General features: G+C 41.7%; 1 protein-coding gene across 6 annotated transcripts in view; it reads left to right on the top strand.

Annotated features, from left to right (window-relative positions):
* The window catches only part of CSGALNACT1 (chondroitin sulfate N-acetylgalactosaminyltransferase 1), a 100,196-nt gene extending 81,297 nt beyond the window's left edge, over positions 1–18,899 (top strand). For all 6 annotated transcript variants that reach the window (XM_019500140.2, XM_019500142.2, XM_059722154.1 and 3 more), the window contains 6 exons: positions 3,538–3,754; positions 4,988–5,089; positions 9,305–9,483; positions 9,970–10,064; positions 14,431–14,512; positions 16,949–18,899. In XM_019500140.2, the coding sequence (XP_019355685.1) occupies positions 3,538–3,754; positions 4,988–5,089; positions 9,305–9,483; positions 9,970–10,064; positions 14,431–14,512; positions 16,949–17,238 (965 nt within the window). In that variant the 3' untranslated portion in view covers positions 17,239–18,899. The remainder of the gene's footprint in view (positions 1–3,537; positions 3,755–4,987; positions 5,090–9,304; positions 9,484–9,969; positions 10,065–14,430; positions 14,513–16,948) is intronic.
* Positions 18,900–20,345: the final 1,446 nt, after the last annotated feature.

Genomic DNA, 20,345 nt, shown 5'->3' with positions numbered 1-20,345 from the left:
TCCAGAAAAAAAGATAAAGCCAAGTGAACTTTTGCATGTTTTTATTAAGGTCAATAGGACTTAAGCCTGTATTTAACTACTTTGCTGAACTGAGTCTATAATTATCTTGCATTGAACAGTATTTCATTAGGACTCAGTAACTGTATTGTGGTTAGCACTGTAAGAAATAGCTGAGACGCTGCATTGACTGTTATCCATTAGGATAAAATCAAATTTGTCTGAATTGCAGTATAGAGAGTGAGTTTTTTTCCATGTCCTCAGAATGTGAATGCAGTTGGCAAACTAAAACCCTGAGATTATTTTCCCTGGTTTCAACTGTTCTTATACCAGTATTCCTATTGGTTTTCTGTCTTCCCACCTTCTTCATGTTAGAACCCTGTTTTTCCCCCAAAGCTGTTTCTTTTGGTCATTTCCAAAGTAGGCTTCTGAGGCTCTTTCATGGTTCTCCTCTATGTTTAACAATGCAGCCCATCCCTGGTGTTGAAAAATCTGGGATTAGTTTTCTTTGGCATAAATTTACTCAAAGCATTCTGGCAAAGCTTAAGCATACTGCTTTGTAGAAAAATGGAAATTTTGAAACTAGTTGATCTACTAGAAGCAATAAAAAGAATTTGCTATCCTTTTTGATATTATAGCTACTGTCAAACTTTAAAAAATGTTCTGTTTTTCTTGGAAACTGCTTAGTGACATGTTTATTTTTTAGTAAGGTTTGTTTCTAGCCATGGCTCATCTTCTGAGAAGACGGCTCACTTGATGTATTCTCTAAAATCCCATACCTTATTAAAAATCTGTAATGTTTTTAGTCATGATGGCAGTAATCAAGTCATTCCTCAGGGAACCGAGGGAGCCTTAAAGCAGAAAGGAAGGATGTTCCTGTGGTTAAGTGAGTAGCCTCTGACTCAGATGTGGGCTCAGGTCCTAGCGCTGCTATAGATGTGTTTTGAGGCCTTAGATGAGTCTCTTAGTCTCTGTGTCCTTCAGTTCTCCATACATGAAAATGTGTGTTCTGCTCCATCCTGCTCAAGGCCCTGAAAAAAATATTGACCTATCTGCTTTCATAACACACCAACAGCTTGCATCACAGAAAGCAGCAAGCAGGAAGAGGATGCATCCATTGTATGAAGTGTTTTTCTGGAACTTGAGGAGCCTGGAATAGGATTATACTTAGGCTTCTAGTAGGTGGAATAAGATCTGGCCACAAATGTGTTTATTTGTAAAACAGTGCTGCAAGGGATGCAGGGAAGTACAAATCAAAAACATCTGCTTGATCAAGTAAGCTAGTTGAAATGATTACAAAAAGGACACCTTTATGATTATGATTCAGTAGCAATGAGCCAGCATTGCTTCTGCTAAGGAAAATAATCTCACTAATCTTTTTGAAGTTTGCTGAACATATCAATGAAATAATGGGAAGAGGAGCAGCAGCCATTGCCAGTTGATTGGAATTCTTTTGGCAAAGACAAGATGATATCAGGAAAACTAAGCCATGTGGTGAGAGAGAAACTACTGTTATGGACTAGACAGTGACTAATACAGAAAAGAAAGCATGATAATAAATGATTATTTGAATTGGGTCATGCGTACAAGTCCCCCCCCCCGCCCCCAAAGGAAAAAAAGTGCCTTTATTAGATTTCTTTTAGACAGTTACGTATCCATGTGTTTTGTCTCTTGAGTTCTTTTAAGAAATAGAAATCTAATCATACTCTTATGTGAATTGTAATTGCTAAGATAATTTGAAAATAACATTTAAGAATTAAGTATGAAAGAGAACAGTTCAAATGTTAATGAGCCTGGCTGCAAATGCCCATTGTAAAGATTCATATGTTATTGCAGAATAGGTGAGCTGGGCTGGGGGGGGGAGGGTCTGCATGCTACTATGTCTGCCTTACAACCTCAAACTAGAATTTCAGTAGTGCCTGGTACTTCTGTGGCTCCTCACAAGCAGGTAGATTTCACCCATTTTGTTAAGCCAAAGAAAACGTCTTACAGGAATTTAAATAGAAATATATCTCCAAGAACTGCTATAATTAACCACATAGTGTACGACCCCTGTTAAGAAAGAGACCGATGGTTTTAGTACCAGACAAAGCTATTCGCTGAGAAATCACTAGGCAAGAACTATGCATACCAGAGGTTCCTCACCAATCACTCTTGAACTTCATGGGCACTGACAGATGTGCAGGTCCCCTCTCTAATTCATAGTGCTTTACATAAAGTGCCATGAGTTAGAGTTCCTCCCCCCACCCCCGATCCAACAGACATTTACCTGCTGAGTCGGTGTGGGGGGCAGGGGGAATCGCATCTGCCTGCAGGGGAGGAGCATCCCCTCTCTCCAACCCCACCCCTCGCTCCCAGCTTGGGGGGGGGGGGGGGGGAGACAGCTATCAGCGGGAGGGGAGGGAAGAGGGGAGTGGGGAAAGGGAAGCCAGAAGCAGTGAGCTGTTGACTGGGGCTTGCCTGGCCTGAGGGGGAGGGGGAGGGCTGTCAGGGGCTTCAGGGTGGGAGGGCTCTGATCCACCTGCCCTACCTCTAAAGAAGAGTGCCTTTATCTGATACCTCATTTGATGAGGGTTAATTTTTCATGCAGTCGACCACTTTAAAAGCACTCTGCAGCCATGAATGTATGTCACAGCACAGCTGTAGAGCACCTTTGGGGGGGCTGATCATGTGAAAAATGTAACTTCTGTCTTTGCCCCATGAGTCTGCTGTTGTGTGCCTCAGGATGTGGACAAGAATAGAAAATTCACCAGGGCAAGGGAATGCAATTAAAATACAACATTGATATATACTAACCTATCCCATTACAAAAGGAATTTAGAGTTTAAAAGTTTATTGTACTCTCTGAAGTCCACAGGTCTTCACATCTTAGAAGTCTCTGCTCCAATAGGCGAATCTCTCTGAATTAACTATAGGGAAGTCACCTAGGTACAGACATCCATGCCTAATAAAGACATTAAATAATTTCCATGTCTTTTCATGATTGTTCAGGTTGGTGATAGAGATTCTCGTGGCTGCTAGGAATGTCTCTTAGACATTTTCAATGCTGGATTTTCCATTGATGCCTAGTAAAAATTCTTCAGAAGGAAAGAACCTGAAAGTGCAATCAGAAAACTGTTTCTCTCAGGGATGAACCTAACATACAGCCTAGCAAGTGCTCCTTCTACCTTCCCCTCGTCTCATCACAATGGACATAGCACTCTGGATGCTATGTGCAGCTAGATCTTCCCTGAAAAGTAAGGAACAAATGTATAGCCAGATCTATTGTCATGGCATTCAGGTACTTATAACACAGCTAAATCTGGCCAGATTTTTATAGGGATTAGACAGATCACATCCCTCAGTCTAAGACTGTCTTCCTGCTGGATGGTGAGAGCTGACTCCAAACAGTAAAGGAACTACAGCACATCCCGTTTTGGAAAATGAGATGTCTCATTTATCTTTAGTCAAATCTAGGTTAGATGAGTAGTCTGGTATTGCAGCTTCTTCCTGAGTTGAGTATTATACTAACATTTTCCTTTTTTCATGTATTTCCAACAGGCATCTACCGAACAGAAAAAGACAAAGGCACGTTGTATGAGCTGACTTTCAAAGGTGACAGGAAACATGAATTCAAACGAATTGTTTTATTTAGACCATTTGGTCCCGTCATGAAAGTAAAGAATGAAAATATCAACATGGCCAACACACTCATTAACGTCATAGTCCCGTTGGCCAAAAGAACCAGCAAGTTCCAACAATTTATGCAAAATTTTAGGTGGGTTTTATTTTATGACTCTATAATAGCTATCTTTATTTTTTGGACAGCATGTTGCAGTTAAAGTAAATACCAAGGATGTTCCCAGTGAAAAATCTTATTTTTTGCAGAAATTCAAATTAGTTTCTTACAAAGAAATCCATTGGCAGTCACTTAGAAAAACAGAATATTGCACCTGAACTGCAGTTAGCTTTACCAGTGGAAACCAGTGGAAGGATTTATATAGCGTTTATCAATCATTTTGAATTGGTGCCATGTGTGCTCAACATTTTATCCCATTTGAAACTCAGTATTTCCATCTGGAAGAAAGCACTTGTCAGAGCCATTTCAATACATGTGTCAATCTCACTCCATAGAAATACTGTCTCGAAAACAGGGGTCACTTTATTATCCCCAGACAGCTTGCCAAGCTCCTCAGTGAAAGGACAGATGATTAGCTACAAAGAAACAATAAAAACTGTTCTTGAACTCAAGGATATTCTCTCCTTGTTACTTTTGATCAAGACTCATTTTTTATTTCCTTGTCCTTAAAATGTGGCTGTGGCATTTGCAGGAATGGATTTAATTAAGGTGCATTGCCAAGTGTGAACTAATAATAACCTGGCCAGCTACAAGGTTTGCATTTTGATAAGTCAGAATATTGTGAGGCTTCCAAATAACTTTGCTGTCCAGAAGAACTCAAACGTTGAGAGATGCAGAAATTACTAGCTGCTTGATTTCTTCACCCTTGAGAATTGTTTGAGTAGATCTCCCTTACCTAGTTTTCAGGGACATAACTAGAGATTGCAATATGCAGAAGAAATAGAAATGAAGGTGTGTGATTTTTTTTTCTTCTTCAAGTTTCCCTTTCTCTTTTTAGTATTGAGGTAGCACCTGCTGGCTTTACTAGTTAGCCACATAATTGCTGGCTTCCTGCCAGTGGCCTTCACACTATCTTCCATGTGGCTGGATGGGCCATTTCAATGTTCTGAAATCATAACACAGGTAACTAGTAATAACACTTGTCTCCTGGCTAATAGACAACTATAAATTATAAGACACCCCATACTGCCAGTGCATTATAAGAGAAACAACATGTTTGTGTCTGGGTGCAAAGGTCTCTCTCTCTCAGTGGAGTTACACCAAGAGACAGTGTATCCTGAAAACTCCCATTATCACCCTGCCATCTCAATTAAATATGCTGAGCATCAGTTGGGAAAGCAAACCTTCATGAATCTGTTATGTCTGTTCTAGGGAAATGGGCATTCAGCAAGATGGGAAAATTCACCTCACTGTGGTTTACTTTGGAAAAGAGCAAATGAATGAGGTGAAAGCAATACTGGAAAACACCTCCAGGTAAGTATGGTCTTCTTTTGAAACATGACTAGTCACATGCAGTGGGGGACCCACAGACCAGAGACTAGATATCCATTTGATTTCCTTTCCCCAGCCCTGTCAGAAGGCGCTAACAGCAATGGAAGGACCATTGTCCTTCACTTACTGTCAGTTAAAATAACATTACCTTGGCAATTCCCAACCTGTGCTTGCGCAACAGTGGCATTTCAAGCTCTGGGGCAGATTTTATGAACTCGGTCAAATGTAACTCCCACTTTACATCTGAAATGATGATCAGTCTGGAAATGATCAGCCTTGAATTTCACTGATCTTTAGGTGAACAGCTTTTATCAAATGGGGCTGAAGTTTGACTTGGAGAGACACCTAAAAATTGGGATTTGTAATAGAACCTAAGGCTAAGTCCAAGCTTGTGTCAACCTAGTTTACATTGCCAGGGGTGTGAAGAGGTGTGATCCTTGAGTGACATAGCTCCTACAGGCAAAAAATAGCTACTGTAGACACATTTATACTAGCAAAATTGTACTTTCTACTGCTGTAGCTTATTTTCATTGTGGGTGCTGGTTTTACTGTACTGGTGTGGAGTGCTCTGCTGATTTGATTTACTTTGAGGCTCCTTTGAAAATCCTAACTTTAAGTATTTTCTACACTTGGTGAAAGGCCCTTTGCCTTTTCTCTACTTGTATTATGAGCTAACAGGAAAGATCAGGACTGCTGAATACAGATCAATGTCCAACTGTCCTGATTTAGATGGATACTCTATACTCATTTGAGCTTGTGCTACTTGAATGAAGTGGAGGAAACAACACTATTGTGCTATGGATATATGAACATTATTGTACAGGGCCAAATCCTGAGTTAGTGCAAATTAGCACTGTTCCACTGAAATCACTGGGCATGTCTATGCCAGATGTTTATGGCACTGTTATGATAGTCTGCACTATTCAATGGAGGAGTTGCTTATTCTTTCATAAGAGCATGCTGAAATATTTTTTGGCATAAAATGGGATTTCGGGAAATGTTGATAGTAATGCCAGAGAGCACATCTCTGCAGTCCATTCTCTGACAGTGTTATCAATGGCAATATGGTCCATATGACTGTGTGCTTTGATGGTTTAGCTCCAGGGTTACCAGCCTTTTAGGAGTGGCAGGCCAAAATAACACAGCTCAGACCAAAGGAGGATGCTGCATGCAATCAGGCCGCTGCCACTTCCCCTCCCACCAACTTGCTGCTGACTTGCTTGCAACCTGGCTGCCATCACATGCTGCCAACATCCCAGCTCCATGGCCTGGGTGAAATTGCTTGATGGACTAGGCTGCAAGCTGGAGGTTGTAGGAAAGTTAATCTAGCCTTTAGGTTTGGGAGCAGCAGCAAAGCCAGACTGAAGATGCCAGCAGAGGCAGGGGTTGAGCTCCCCCAACTGGTGCTGAGATCAATCAGTCCCATGCTAAGAACCACAATGGGCTGTTCAGTCCCAGCTGGGGTTGAGCAGTCTTTCTGTTAGCTGTCTTACCTGATTGACTTTGGCACAGGCTTAAGGACAGTTTAAAAAGCTGCAAAATGTATCTCACACCTGGAGCAACTTCCTGACTGCATATTCCTAGCCTCACTTCCTAGATCCTGCCTCAGTTTTGTTCTCCACACCTGCCCTTACCCACCTTCCGTTCCCACCCAGCATCTCAGGTCCTGGCCTCTGGTGTTACCATTCACATTTTAAAGGATCTTTGCTCCTTGCTTCTGACCCTCTCTGTCTCAGTTCTCCATCTGCATAATGGGAATAAGTGCTAACCTACGTCACAGGGATGGTGAAGAAAAATGCATTAAAATTTGTGACATTCAGTGGTGCCGAGAGCCAGAAGGGTACCAGATATGATAGATTCCCTATTTCTGAGAGCTTGTTAGTTTAGCAGAATCCTCCTTAAACTGCTGGTTCAGAATGACTGATAAGAAAGCACCATGTTTTTCCAGATTGCATCCCAGAGGCATTTTTAACAAGCTACTAATAATGATTATCACTGCATTCTCTCAGTAAGCAATTACCTGTTTTTAGCTTGCCTATTTTATCAGCTCCTTGGGACAGACAATATGTACTCCTCTGTCTTGTACAGCTCCAGCTACACTGATGCTTAACAAAGGCCAAGTGATAATTAAAAGGAGAAAAATAGCACCATTTGCAGTTAGCAGATACACTTGCAGCTCACAAATGATGACACAGCAACTTTACTGTCAAACACAGATGGGATGTCAAAGCATTCGACTTAAGGCTCTTGTAAACGTGAATTAATAGCATACTGGGTTCTTCTGTCTAATGAGGTTAGTCACTATGCACCTTCTGTATGCTGATCCCTAATTAGTGCCTAGTGAATTAAGAAACAGGCATCAACAAAATGCTGATTAACCACCGAAAATAATGGAACTTGATCACATTTGGCATGCTTCCGGGAATTTCAAAACAGTTGTAATTCTTCCATGAAATTTGGGTCATGCCAGGTTTTTGTATCAAATGTTTCAGGAAGAATATGGAAACACCTTACAGAACAGGAAATGGAACAAATAACCACATTTAGAAGCCAATATAACTGTGTGATGATATTATATATAGCCATGCCACCATTGGAGGAGTGTGTATAGCTTTCAAAGACCATGACCATTTGGAGTTTGCTTTTCTTTGATGTTTTGGGGGCTTTGATGTTGTGCTGGCCAATGGTAGCAAACTTGACTGCCTCCAAATAACTAGGATGGGAGTTCTCTTGGCACTGGCACATGCTACAAGAATCTGAAGCTCCAGGCATCCAGCATGCTTCAGAATCTCATGGTGCTAACTGGGTGTTTCTTTTTAGAGTTGGTTTGCTTCTGTAAATTGAGCATTAGCTTGTGCTGCATTCTCCTTTCTTATTATCAGGTCCAGTTTGCCATATACTGGCCATGCCTACACATGCATTAACACTCTTTAGTTAATGCATATTAAATCTAGTACCTCCATTGTGAGGTAGTAGGAAAACATACATTAGCCTGTCCTAATGCACATTAACTAAAGAGCAAGTTTTTTTCAGTGATGCTTTAATGCGCATTCAAATAGGCTAATGTGCATTAAAGCACATGTGTAGATGAGCCCTGAGTACATACACTCAAACTTTTAATTTTGCATCTTCTCCTTTTAAAATTTCTCTATATGACTTTTAAATACCAATACTGTTTTAATTCAAGGTTTTGCATGGAAAAATGCCTTCATAAGACCTTAAAATTTACCCTTCAAGGGCCAGCCTTCCAAAAGACCAGGAACTGAGCCTTTGAAAAGCACAGTTGGAGGCTCCAAAAAGACACTGATCTCTTTTTAAAAAACTGACCCCTAACCTCTTAATGCCTTTCTTTTGATTTTCTTATTGTATGAATACCTAATTTGCAGAATGGCAAAGAACCAAAGTTCTAGCTGAAGTCCATGACAGCTGTTTGAAAATCAGTCCCCAAGTCTCTTGTTATCCTTGGCTAAGCCATTCTTAGTGAAATCTTAATCTGCCTATTGCACACCAGTCCTTTTTCACACATGAAGTATTGAAGTAATCTGTTTTTCTATAGTAAGCCAAATGATATCTCATCACAGGCAGGGAATCCAAGCTAGAGTTTTCCAGGTGGTTGGATTTATGCAGAAGTGATATTATAGAACACAGAGTATGCAAAATTGACAGGTTTATCTTGTGGTTTGGGACTGACCTCAAGACTCCCATTGACTTCCATGAGTTTTGGATTGTGTTTTTTTTGATAATTTTAAAATAGTTTTGACTTTAGGTATCAAAAAGAACATTGATGCAATCACAATAATATATACAACAACTTATGTCAATAACTATTAAAAACATTGTTAAAATGTACAGATTAGACTTAAAACAGAGAGTTTATCATTGTATTAAAAGGGGGTAGAGCTATTTTCTCCTCCCTATGTTTGTTTGCTCTCTTTTTTCATGGTCCATCAGTATTATCTCAGAAACTGTATGAATGTTACAGTGACAGGTTTCTCTTCCCATATTTCCTGGTGTACGGTATAGCACAGAAAAACATCATCGAGTTGTGACATTTTAAAAAAATGTATAAAACCATAACATTTTAATATGTACATTTAAAATATTTTAATTTTGCTTATATATGTGGTAAAACAAACACAAAGGTTTGGCTATGCCTTTGAATCCCTTAAGCCTCTTCTCCTGGGCTGTTCCTCCTAGATCAGCTAACTTCAAGAATTTCACCTTCATCCAACTGAACGAAGAATTCTCAAGAGGCAAAGGATTAGACATAGGGGCTCGAGTTTGGAAAGGAAACAATGTTGTTCTCTTTTTTTGTGATGTGGATATATATTTCACAGCTGAATTTCTCAACACATGTAGACTGAACACACAGCCAGGTACGACTGCTCTGGGGTTTACTGATTTGGGCAGATTTGTATTTAATTTTGTAATAACTATATGTTGGCAGAAGGAGAAGGGAAGTTCAGCTATTGCAAGGTTTTCAGCTATTCCAGGGTTTTCCCTAAGGTCTGTGTAACAGTACAGAACCTACATGACTGATTGTCACACTTCAGTCAAGGAGAAGGTAAAAAGTTTTTGGCTCCCCCTACAAGCAACACCTTGCTTTTGTTGTTTTGTTTTCTATGGTCCCTGCATGCCGTGTTGTACAACTATATCCCCAGTTTCATATTCTGCACCCAGACCACAGGACTGTGGGTTTAACCCCCCCAAAATGCAAGGCAACAGAAGTCTGTGTTGAATTCAGTGGAGCTTGGCCCAAGCCCAGAGCTTGTAGAGCAGAGGGGAGTGCATTTTAGATGCAGTTTGAGAGCATAAAACAACGTACCAAATAACTTTCTTTTTAAATCTATTGTGATTTCTAGGGAAGAAAGTGTTTTATCCAGTTCTTTTCAGCCAATATAACCCAGGTATAATTTATGGGCACCATGATTCTATTCCACCCTTAGAACAGCAGCTGGTAAGTAACTAGCTCTCAAAATGCATGCTCTCAACTGTACGTAACATTTCCTCTTCAGAAAGATGGATGTGCTCTTGAATGAAATTTCACTGATCTGTGTACACAGAGATGTGACACATTGAAAATGGAGCTTATTTATTCCCCTCATGACTGTGGTGTTCAGTGAGTTCTCTGGCAATGCTTTCCAGTCAAATAGTTTAAAGTGCTGCTTTAGTTTAAAGCTTGTTTAATATTTATGTGTGGAAGTTAAAAATTTCAGTTTAGCCTGTGTGTCTGCCAGAAGCTACATTATAATCAACTTGCAGCAATTCTACCTTGGGGCAGCTTGGGATGATGGAACCTGTTGATGCTAACTTTTTTGGGTTAGCATCGCATTATATCAATATTTCTCAGCCTCTTGTTTTATGAAGCTAAACTGGATGAGTTTTGGAAAGACTATAGCAATTCATGGATAGATGATGAAACAGGTAATTGTTCAACAGTTTCCTTAGGAATCCAGTGGATTGTTCATTACCTGAGGGTCTTTAAATTGAGATAAGACACCTTTCTAAAAGTGGGGCTCTAGTTCTGTGGTTCTCAATATTTTTAGACTTAAGACACTTCTTGTTAGACTCAAGGCTCCCTTCAGAAGACATCAGCTCTTAGGTTTCATTTGTTTTTTACTACAGAAAAAAAAATTAAGTAATTCTCTTGTAAAGAACTCAGAAAGATCGTACAGGTCAGAATGGTTTTGACACTATAGCTTCCTACTTGAAATCTCTGGTTTTATCTTGTGAATCATGTGTAGATATTTGCAGACACAACAGCACCCCATGGCAGCCTTAAAAATATCTGATGGCACCCTGGCTGAGAATCACTGCTTTAGGTCAGCCACAAGTTGTTGGGATCCCTGCAGAAATCACCAAGTGAGGTTCTATACATTATGTTGTGCAACAGGAGTCAGACTACATGCTTATAATGGTCTCTTCTGGCCTTAAAATTGATGGACCAGAACCTCTGCTAGTGTCAATCATCGTAGCTCTGTTGCTTTCCACTTTGCTCTAAGCATCTATAAATTCTAAAACACTATCCCTGGGTGTGCCATCTTAGTTATGGCAAGATGTGTCCAGCTGAGGAGAGGGGGAAGTAGAGCATAGAGGGTCTGGAAGAGTCTGGGTGACAGAGGCAAGCAGTAGTGTTCTTTCTTTGGCACTCTGGCTGCACTTTTTGGTGGGGTGGAAGAAAGTAATTGCCCATTTCTCCACGAACACTCAGAAAATCAGTGCATTCCTGCTTCTCTGTCTACAAACACTGCTCACCCAAACAGGTCTCCATCTGTGGCTCCCTTGGCACCCCTCAGAATCTGAACAGCGTCCCTTCCAGCTGACAGATAACACAGAGCTGCTGAATCAAAGCATTTGCTTGCTTTGTGGCACATTTAGCTAGCTAGCTTTCTGACCCTAGCCAGCAAAAGGGCCTCAATGTCACTGCTACTCACTGATTGTCAAGGAACCTCCCAGCTCCATTTAGGCTCATGGTAACCACTGGCTTCAGCAGCTGCTCTCAAACAGTAACTGTTCAGGGGGTCATCTTCATAAAGGGTTACTTCATACCCAAGAATTAGGAAGGTAGGTCTGCAAGACTTGTCTTGGGTCACTGAGTGCAATCCCTTACTGCAGGCAGCCATTCTAGCTAAGCCAAGATAAAAGTTTAAAAGGAGAGATTTTCAGAAAGGCCAAAGGGTAAGAACAGAAGGGCACTGGACCAAGCTGCCCAGGGAGGCTCTGGAATCTCCTTTTCCTGGAGGCTTATAAGCAAAGGCTGGTGGGTTAGTAATAGCGCATCCTGCGCCTGTGAAAGACACTGAACTAGAGGCCCTTGAAATCCTTTCCTGCCCTATGACTCTCTGAACGCTGTGCTGGTTGTTGATTCACTAGAGAAGCCATAGTTAACTTGCTCCTGAAAACCTAACTTTAGTATTAAATAAACCAAAGGACCGGGAGGGATACCTGTGAGGCCACTCTAACATGCAACTGCAAAAAGCCCCTGCTCCTAAGCAACCACCCACATCCAGTTTTGTACGATAAATATGTTAACATTAGTACAAACATCTCAAAAGGGTCAGTATTTTTACAACTACTTTTTGAAAGGTATTTTATAGCATTTGTCCACTGTCATTACCCTTAACATGTCCAATACATTCCAAACTGGCTGACAGTCTCTGTCTCAAATAGGTTCAGGATACTCTCCTGTCCATTGTAAAAATATAACTGGAGCTTAATTTAGAACCATACTCCTTGAAGGATGTCCAAGATAAAAAGCTTTTTCCTCTTTTTATTTATTGATTTTTTTTTTTAAACAGTAGTAGAACACTTCTGATGTTGTTACATGTGAATTTATCCTCCCTATTGGAGGGGTTTATTACAAACAAAACCTCTCCTGTTGCCACCAGGGGATTCACTTGAGCTCTTATCTTTCTAGTACACACTTAATCAGAGAATTTCAAGCCGGTAAACACTGAAGGCAGGAAAGGAAACAGAGTTTAGTTTGAAAGTTAAAGTGAATCCCACTGATCGCTCTGTGGGGCCTGCACAAATATCTATTGGTAGCATCGGAGTTGTCAAACATGATACCTAGATTGGAGAAGCTTCTTAATTTAAAGAAGGGACATCACCAACCTAATTTTTCTTTAGTTTAATCATATTTTCAGGCCAGATTGCTTCCTGGGCAAACAGCCAGAAAAGTGCCATTTAAACAAGCAGAGTTGGCTGCCTACCCCTGCTGCTTGTGCAGCTGAGAAAGTAGCCTGCATCAAGCCTTGAAATAAATTGATTTGTGCTGTAGCCATTAGTTCTAATGGGAAGTAATAATGCTAATGCATACAAATAGCTTGCTGTAAAGCCACTGAGATGGAGATTTCCTGTTACAAGTAGACTTGACAGACATTATCTTCTTGCTCACTAATGGGCTTGCAGTGTTTTTCTTTTCTCATTCCTTTTTTTTCTTTTAAAAGCCATACATGCAAAAAAGGAAAAGAGAATGGACGAAACAGGTGAAGGGTAGCAATGAATGGATATGTGGAAAGGAGTGTGATAGAAGGGAAGGAAGAATGGCCTGAGGGTTAAGGAGCTACTGGGATATGGAATGCAGGTTTCAAATCCCACCTTGGTCATAGCTAACCTCTGGATAAGGCATTTCAGCCAAGATTTTCAAAAGTAGCTGCCAAAGGCTCCTAGCAGTAGCATGCCTAAGGGTAGGTAAGTGAGGCACCAACTTCGGGCACTGCCTTAGAGGGGACAAAGAATAGCAGCTGTTACTGGTTCAGCTGCTGCCTTTGCCTCAGTCATCCCTGGTGTGCAACCCACAAAACAACCTATATGCCTCTGGCTCCTAATCCAGATTTAGATGTTTAAATAAGTGGCCAGAATCTCAACAGTGCTGCGCATCCCACAGCTCCGTCACATGAAGCTGCAGAGTGGCTCTGCACATTTGAAAATTAGGCTACTTGTGAGTTTCCTAATTTCAAGGAACTAGTTTTGAAAATGTTGGGCCGTCTCTCTGTGCCTCAGTTTTCCATCTGTAAAATGGGGACAATACCACTTTCTTTGCTACTTTGTTTAAACTGCAAGCTCTTTCAAAGGTGAGATTCAGACCTTAGAAACATGGTTGGATCCACACTTTAGAGTAGTCCCAAGGCTATTTTAAACTACTTCCGGGCTCTCTGAATACAAACAATTGTCCCAGGCTTTCCTGCTATTTGGCAATTTGTGGAAGATTTTAAGCCATTATTCTGCCAGTCAGACTAGTTCTGTTTTTGGTCACATTAGTACAGTACATTCAGTATGTACAGTACACAATAGTCACACTAGCACTTCTACAGTGACTCTGTTGTAGAAAAAACTCAATATCACTCTACTTGGGCAGTGCTCTTGGAACCTACAATCAAAGATATCACCCCATCCCCATCTGTCTGTGGAGTAAGTTTGGTTCGCTGATTTTGTTAAAATATTACCCAAGACTGATTCAGCTCTCATGAAAAGTAAGCTACTCCGTAAAATAACAGGAGGATATGTCTCACCTACAAAAAGGTCTCCGGAAGGTGCCTCCCATGATATTTTTGTGAGTCTGCAGACAAATTGAAGCAATAGGTCTGAAAATGCTGGACTGTCCCAAATTTATCTTATTGGGGTGTCAACTCCCATAACTAATGGTAATTTGGCAAAAGCTTCCAGCAGAAATCTGCTGGAGCAAAGTTGGGTGGAGGGGGGGAATGTAACCAAAAAGTGGGGTAGCAGTCCCCATTCTGGTCTCATCCAAATGTGGGGTGTTTTTCTTACATTCAAATTGTTAATATAATTGCTCACATATAAATGGCCTTTCCCCCCAGGTTATAAAAAAGGAAACTGGATTTTGGAGAGACTTTGGGTTTGGAATGACTTGCCAGTACAGGTCTGATTTTATCAACATAGGTAAGAACATTTGCTTACAAGATCCTGCTTTAGCACTGCCTCATAAGAACTTTGGGTCAGCTTCTCTTTGCTGCTCAGTCACTGTATGCCCCTCTGCTAATCTCAGCTGGCATATCAACACATGGTGGGAGGTGTCATAGACAGTTGTTGGCACACCTTAGAGCAGCTCTAAAACTATTCGAAACTTCTTCAGGGTGCTCTGGGTTCCCCAACCCACTCTGTTACATCCAAGGGTTATTAGACACAGGCGAGAACTTGAACCACTGGGTTGTACATCTGTGCATGTTCCTCTGAGCTAATGGAGATCAAGAGTCAGAACTGTGTTCTGAGGAGATAGCAGTTTCCAAGTTCTGTGTTTAAAGTCTCCATGAAGCTTCTGTCTCTGGAAGGGCTGAGAGAAGAGTTGCTGGATAAATCCTGCGTTGACTAATCCAGAGCTTTTCTCTGACATTTTCAAAGCAAGATAATAGATTCATCTAAGTTCACTTCTTGGGGCAGATAGGTGGCCCTGATTGCCATCAGACTGAGCTCCAGGCACCCATTTACTTCTGGGCATGTGCCCCATAGCTAACTTTACCCACTGGTTAGGTGGGATCTCTGAACATGGGCAGGATCATGGACATTTATAACTGCCAATCAACCCCATGCCCATTGCTTGTGTCTCTGGAGCATTTCTGCTGGCTAGGACATGGCCTATCAAACCTCACCTAACATTATCTTGTCAACAACAAGTTGTACCTAAAGAGACGGCTACTGCCACAATGGACTCCAAAGCAAAGCTTCCGTTGATGGAAGTGATGCTGGATTGGGCCTTGCGAGAACAGGCTCAGCAGTAACACATCTGGCCAGTGACCCAAAGTTTTCCCAACTCTCTGCCCTTAAAGCCAAGGCCTGGGAAAGCGGAAGAGCTGTGTATTTTGTCCTGATGGGGACCCAGCTAAGAATGTGGTAGCCTAGTCCCAAGTAAAAGTCTGTCTACAGCAAACACCAGTCCAGCCCTGGAGGAGGGCTTGGTTAGACTACGACTCCACCCCTCCACATCTCAACCCCAACTTTTGAGCCAAGGTTGGAGTGTGCTTAGCGGTATAGGCTGATCCATTAACCGCTATCATTGGGTTTAGAAACCTTATGGTAACCAGTCACCTACGGCAAAGTTTAAATGTTTCAGAGCAGTAAATTGGGTGCCCCAAGTAACAGAGATGCAGTCAACACAACCCAGTGATGCTTGGAGAAGCAGGGAGGTGCCTACTTCCTGTTTTCCATCATCTCTCCAGACAGCCCTCTAGTTTTTTTCCCCAGTACTTTTCCCCCCACCTCCAAAAACTGGCAAGGGGTAGGTGACCTAGAGTCAGCAGGCTGTCAACTCCTTGGCTAGAGCCCCGCCAGTTACTTGAATCTCTGCAAGTTTAAAGGCCCTTACAAAATCAGAAGCCCCAAATAGTTGGAAGTCCCTAACTCCCCTGAAGCTGCGTATGCAGGAACTGCTTTCTGGCACAGAAAGCTCCACTGAAAGCTGCTGTCAGCAAGCAGAGGAATCCCTTGCAGGTGCATCCCATGAATCTGCATCGCACTAGATGGCAGGGTGCAGCCAGGAAACCAGCACTGAGCGTATCACAAAGGCAGACCTCACAAGTTTGTCTTCTACAACCCCATCATCAAGCAGGACTCCACTGAGCAATGATAACGGTGACTGGGGAGGGTCTGTGGCTGTGGCAGGCTGAGCCAGGCATTCTCATCTGCTCATTCCTATAGACTATCATGAGACTGAAATGGCTCCCTCTGGTCTCAGCTTGCTTGTTATAAATGCAAAGTTGCTCAGTAGCTTGCCCACTGGACCCAACCCTCTGTAAATCACTCCCTTCTCTGCATAGACCCAGCTGCCTCTCATTCAGAGCAGCCCACACAAAAGGATGTGCTTTGCTGAGTACTTGGGACTAGTTCAGACCCAGAAGGGAAGCTTGTTCCAGAACACAGAGAATGCCCTCTCTTTGCCTCTCACAGAAGCCACTGGGCTTGTTTGAAAATTATAAGCGCAGATCACAGACAACAGTTTCTCTCTTGACTCCATGTGTGACTTGCTCTCAATACCCTAGTTTGTGCCTGGTTGCAAAGGTCAAGAATAAAGAAAATTCAGCTGCAACCTTAAGTTGATCTGTCACTTAGGAAACATGACATGAACTTTAAGAGCTGCTTAGTGAAAACAAAGCAAATTTGTTTGTCACAGGGCAGTGAAAATGGCCTTTTATAAAGCAAGGAAATTGGGCATTTCCTACTGTTGGCAGAAAGTAATCCAACTTTAAAGACAGGCATGAAAGTCACAGACTATAGGGAAGAGCTGAGAGACAATGCCAGTATTAAGTTCACCAGGAGACGTGTCTGTCCCTGTCAGGTTTTTCCATTCAGAGAATACAACTTTCTACATCTTCTTTGTGCCAGGTGGTTTTGATCTGGATATCAAAGGCTGGGGAGGAGAAGACGTGCATCTGTACCGCAAATACCTCCACAGTAACCTCATTGTGGTCAGAACGCCTGTGCGGGGCCTCTTCCATCTCTGGCATGAAAAGCGGTGCTTGGATGAACTGACCCCAGAGCAGTACAAGATGTGTATGCAATCCAAGGCCATGAATGAGGCCTCCCATGGACAGCTGGGGATGCTTGTCTTTAGACATGAGATAGAGGCTCACCTACGCAAACAGAAACAAAAAGTGATCAGTAAAAAGACGTGAGCCCAGAGACGGAAAGTGGGGTTTTTTGAAGTTTCAAAGCAACTGCTTCAATAGAAAAGGCGACAGAGTTAAAAAGTTGGTGCTGGCAGCAGGAAGATGTGAGGAAATGCGTACATTTCCTTTCCTGCCTTATGAGAGCTTGCCAGTTTTCCATTTATCCTGCCTTCCTGCACTGGCTCCTGCTATGGAGTTGACAACAAAGGCAAGAGATGATCTTGAGAATCAAGGTTGCAGAGACCAATAGCTTGCATCTGATACTTGCATGACATGTGCAGCAACAAAAGAATTTGCATTTCATTGAAATATTCTTGTGTGACGACAGCAGCCCTGATTCTATGAAGACATGGGTCCACCTCTAACATACCTTGGGTGTAAATGTTTGTAAACGCTAAAAGGGGCTTGAGTTTTAGAAAATGTGCAGAGCACCTGCCCTTGGGGGCTGGGGGGGGGGGGGGGGGGCAGGGAAGGGGGAAGAATCACTCTAAAGTCACAAAAGTAAAGATAGCCCCAAATCACTAGTCACTTTTGAGAATTTGAGACCGGTGCTCTTAATGTTGGATAATAGTTAGAGGCATTCACACTTAGTTTCATAGAGATAAGCATTTCAGACAAAGCTTTCTAGAACCCGGGAAGATTTCACAATAAAATGTGAAATTCCAAATACTGGAGCATAGTGTTATACTCCATTATTGTATTAAACCAAAAATGTCAAGCCATATCTTGGAACTTTTATCCAGACTAATCTGGTACTATGTGTTCTGTTCTACATGCTCATTTTGTTGTCTTTTTTTTTTGTGAGCTTTTTTGCTTGTGAGTTCTTTTGTGCATATTTAAGTTTTTGACTTCAGGCCTTATTAAGAAATAGCACAACTTCAAGGATATTTTGAAAGTAGTTTATGGTTTAAGTCATAGATCCATAAATGTATCCAAATGTGTCTCTTGCTAGGCATCTGTCCTGCAGCTGAAATGCACACTTTGTTTCTGATATATTGATAGAGATTCACTGATTGGAAGCAGAGTGCTCTTAACACAGCACCTGGGCACTGGAAAAGAAGGAGAATACTTTCCATTCTCAGAAAAGGAAATGAATACCATTTTGTGATCTTGATTTAGCAAGAGACTTTAAATTAGGAATGTTATAGATGCCATAATGAACGAGGGATCACATTGTGACTTGTTTATACCAAAATATTCAGTATAAACCAAATGTAAAGTCTCTCTCAAGTCATAGTAGGCTCTCTTTCTTTTTTTTAAATTAACATGAAAAATGTTTTTGTGAAAGAATTTATGTTAGATCTTCTGACAGTGTTCCTAAGTACTTCCAAGAAACTGGTCTACTTTTTAATATTTTTTGATTGACAATTTCCTACCGCATTGTTAAAATGTCTTATTACTATTATAAATATTGTTTGAACGCTGACTGCTGTGTCTTTCCAGTTCTAATATTTATTAGTCAAAAACTGGGTGCATGGGGTAGCTATCTGCTTGCTTATTTATCTTTTGTTTGACTCTGATCTCATTGTTTGTTAGCTTCTGATTCATCCAGGACATTGGGAAATACAACTGCATTGTAATGATGTGATGTTGTTATCCTGTAGAAAGTCAGGTGAAGGAAAATGGAAGATAGCACTGAACAATGAATAAAATATGATTTATACTGATATTGTGCAATGGGAAATACCACCTGGATAATTAACTCTTTGGAAGCATCCTCTTGCAGAAGGTGCAAGCTAAGAACAGATCATTCCACATACTCCTTTAGTATACTGTGTGCCAGTAAAAGTGTCTGTCTCTTTTTAACTTGTTAGAGATGAACAGTATGTTTTTTCATAAAATCTAAGACCAGATAGTCAAAGAGCCTCAGGCTGAATTTATTCAGTCTTTGCAGTTTAGTCTAAGCTGAACATGTTCAGTTGAAACAGAAGTGAACAAACATTTACCTTTAACTCAGGAAATACAGCCACATGCCTGCAGTGACTCAGGCCAGAAGCTGGGGGTGTTATCACTTCCTCTTCCTGCTGCCCCTGAAGTGTCTGGGATTTGCAGTCCAGACTTACAGCAGCAGGACTCTGCAGGGTTGCTCATCACTTCCTCTTCAAGGTGCCTCTGGGATTTGTAGTCCACAGTTGCAGTCAGCAGTAAGTTTGAGCAGGTGAAGGAGTGTTTAACCCCCTTCCCTGGCCCTAGACTCCAGCTGGGGTTTGCCTGGAAGGGGCCAGTCCCCCCACCCTGTAGACTGGGCTGCATCCCTAGCTGGGCTTGACCCCCTCCCCCCACTCCCTTGTCAGGCAGCCCTCACTGCTCCAGCTAGGGAGCAGAAAGGTGAGGATAGCCCTGCTCTCTGGAGCAGACAGCACAGCCCTGACTGCAAAATGCTGGGATTCTGGGGGACTCTGATTTAACTTAAACCAGGAAGGGGTCTGGGACAGAAGTTCCATAAACCAGTTTGACCCAAATCAGTTAAGTCTGATTCAACCAGGTTTATCTTAAACCAGTTTCAGCTATTTTTAGCCTGGTTTATGTGCACTGAGCTTCTGTTCTGTTACAGGTTTAAATCAGTTTCTGATCACTTAAACTGGTTTATGTGTAACTTGTGTCCCTAGCCAAAAGGTCTTAGAGAGCACCAGGCATTATTGTAGTCTAGACCCACTGAATTATAGAGATTCAAGGGTTCAAGACCCCAGATTTAGCCTGTTTGAAGAGTATGTTGGTATCAAGCGAATCAAAGATTTGGCATTCAAAATAGGTATTCAAAATATCAATTTCTGTAAAAAGTACATTGCCCATATGAAAAGATATCCAAAGTCCCTTTTGTTAGGCCCTACAAAAAGTGTCTTTCTACCCATGCATGGCAGCTCTGGAACACATTCTGCTTTCAAAGCAATGAAGAGATCATAGAAATAATGCTAATACACCAATAAAGGACACAGGAAGAGACTTGTTTGAACATAGCCCATTCCTGCAAGACTGATTGCTTCCCCCTACCCCCAGGCGCAGTAAAATGACCTGAAAGTAGGTGCAGCATCTGAAGGTATGGACACTTAGTACGTTTGCACCTGTGCAGTTTGTCTTTGCAACAGTAAAAATGGGGACTGGACAAATGAGTT

Source organism: Alligator mississippiensis, chromosome 2, assembly GCF_030867095.1.
Source record: "Alligator mississippiensis isolate rAllMis1 chromosome 2, rAllMis1, whole genome shotgun sequence".
In the NCBI taxonomy this organism is placed as follows: Eukaryota; Metazoa; Chordata; order Crocodylia; family Alligatoridae; genus Alligator; species Alligator mississippiensis.
This window is presented reverse-complemented; position numbering and strand designations above follow the sequence as displayed.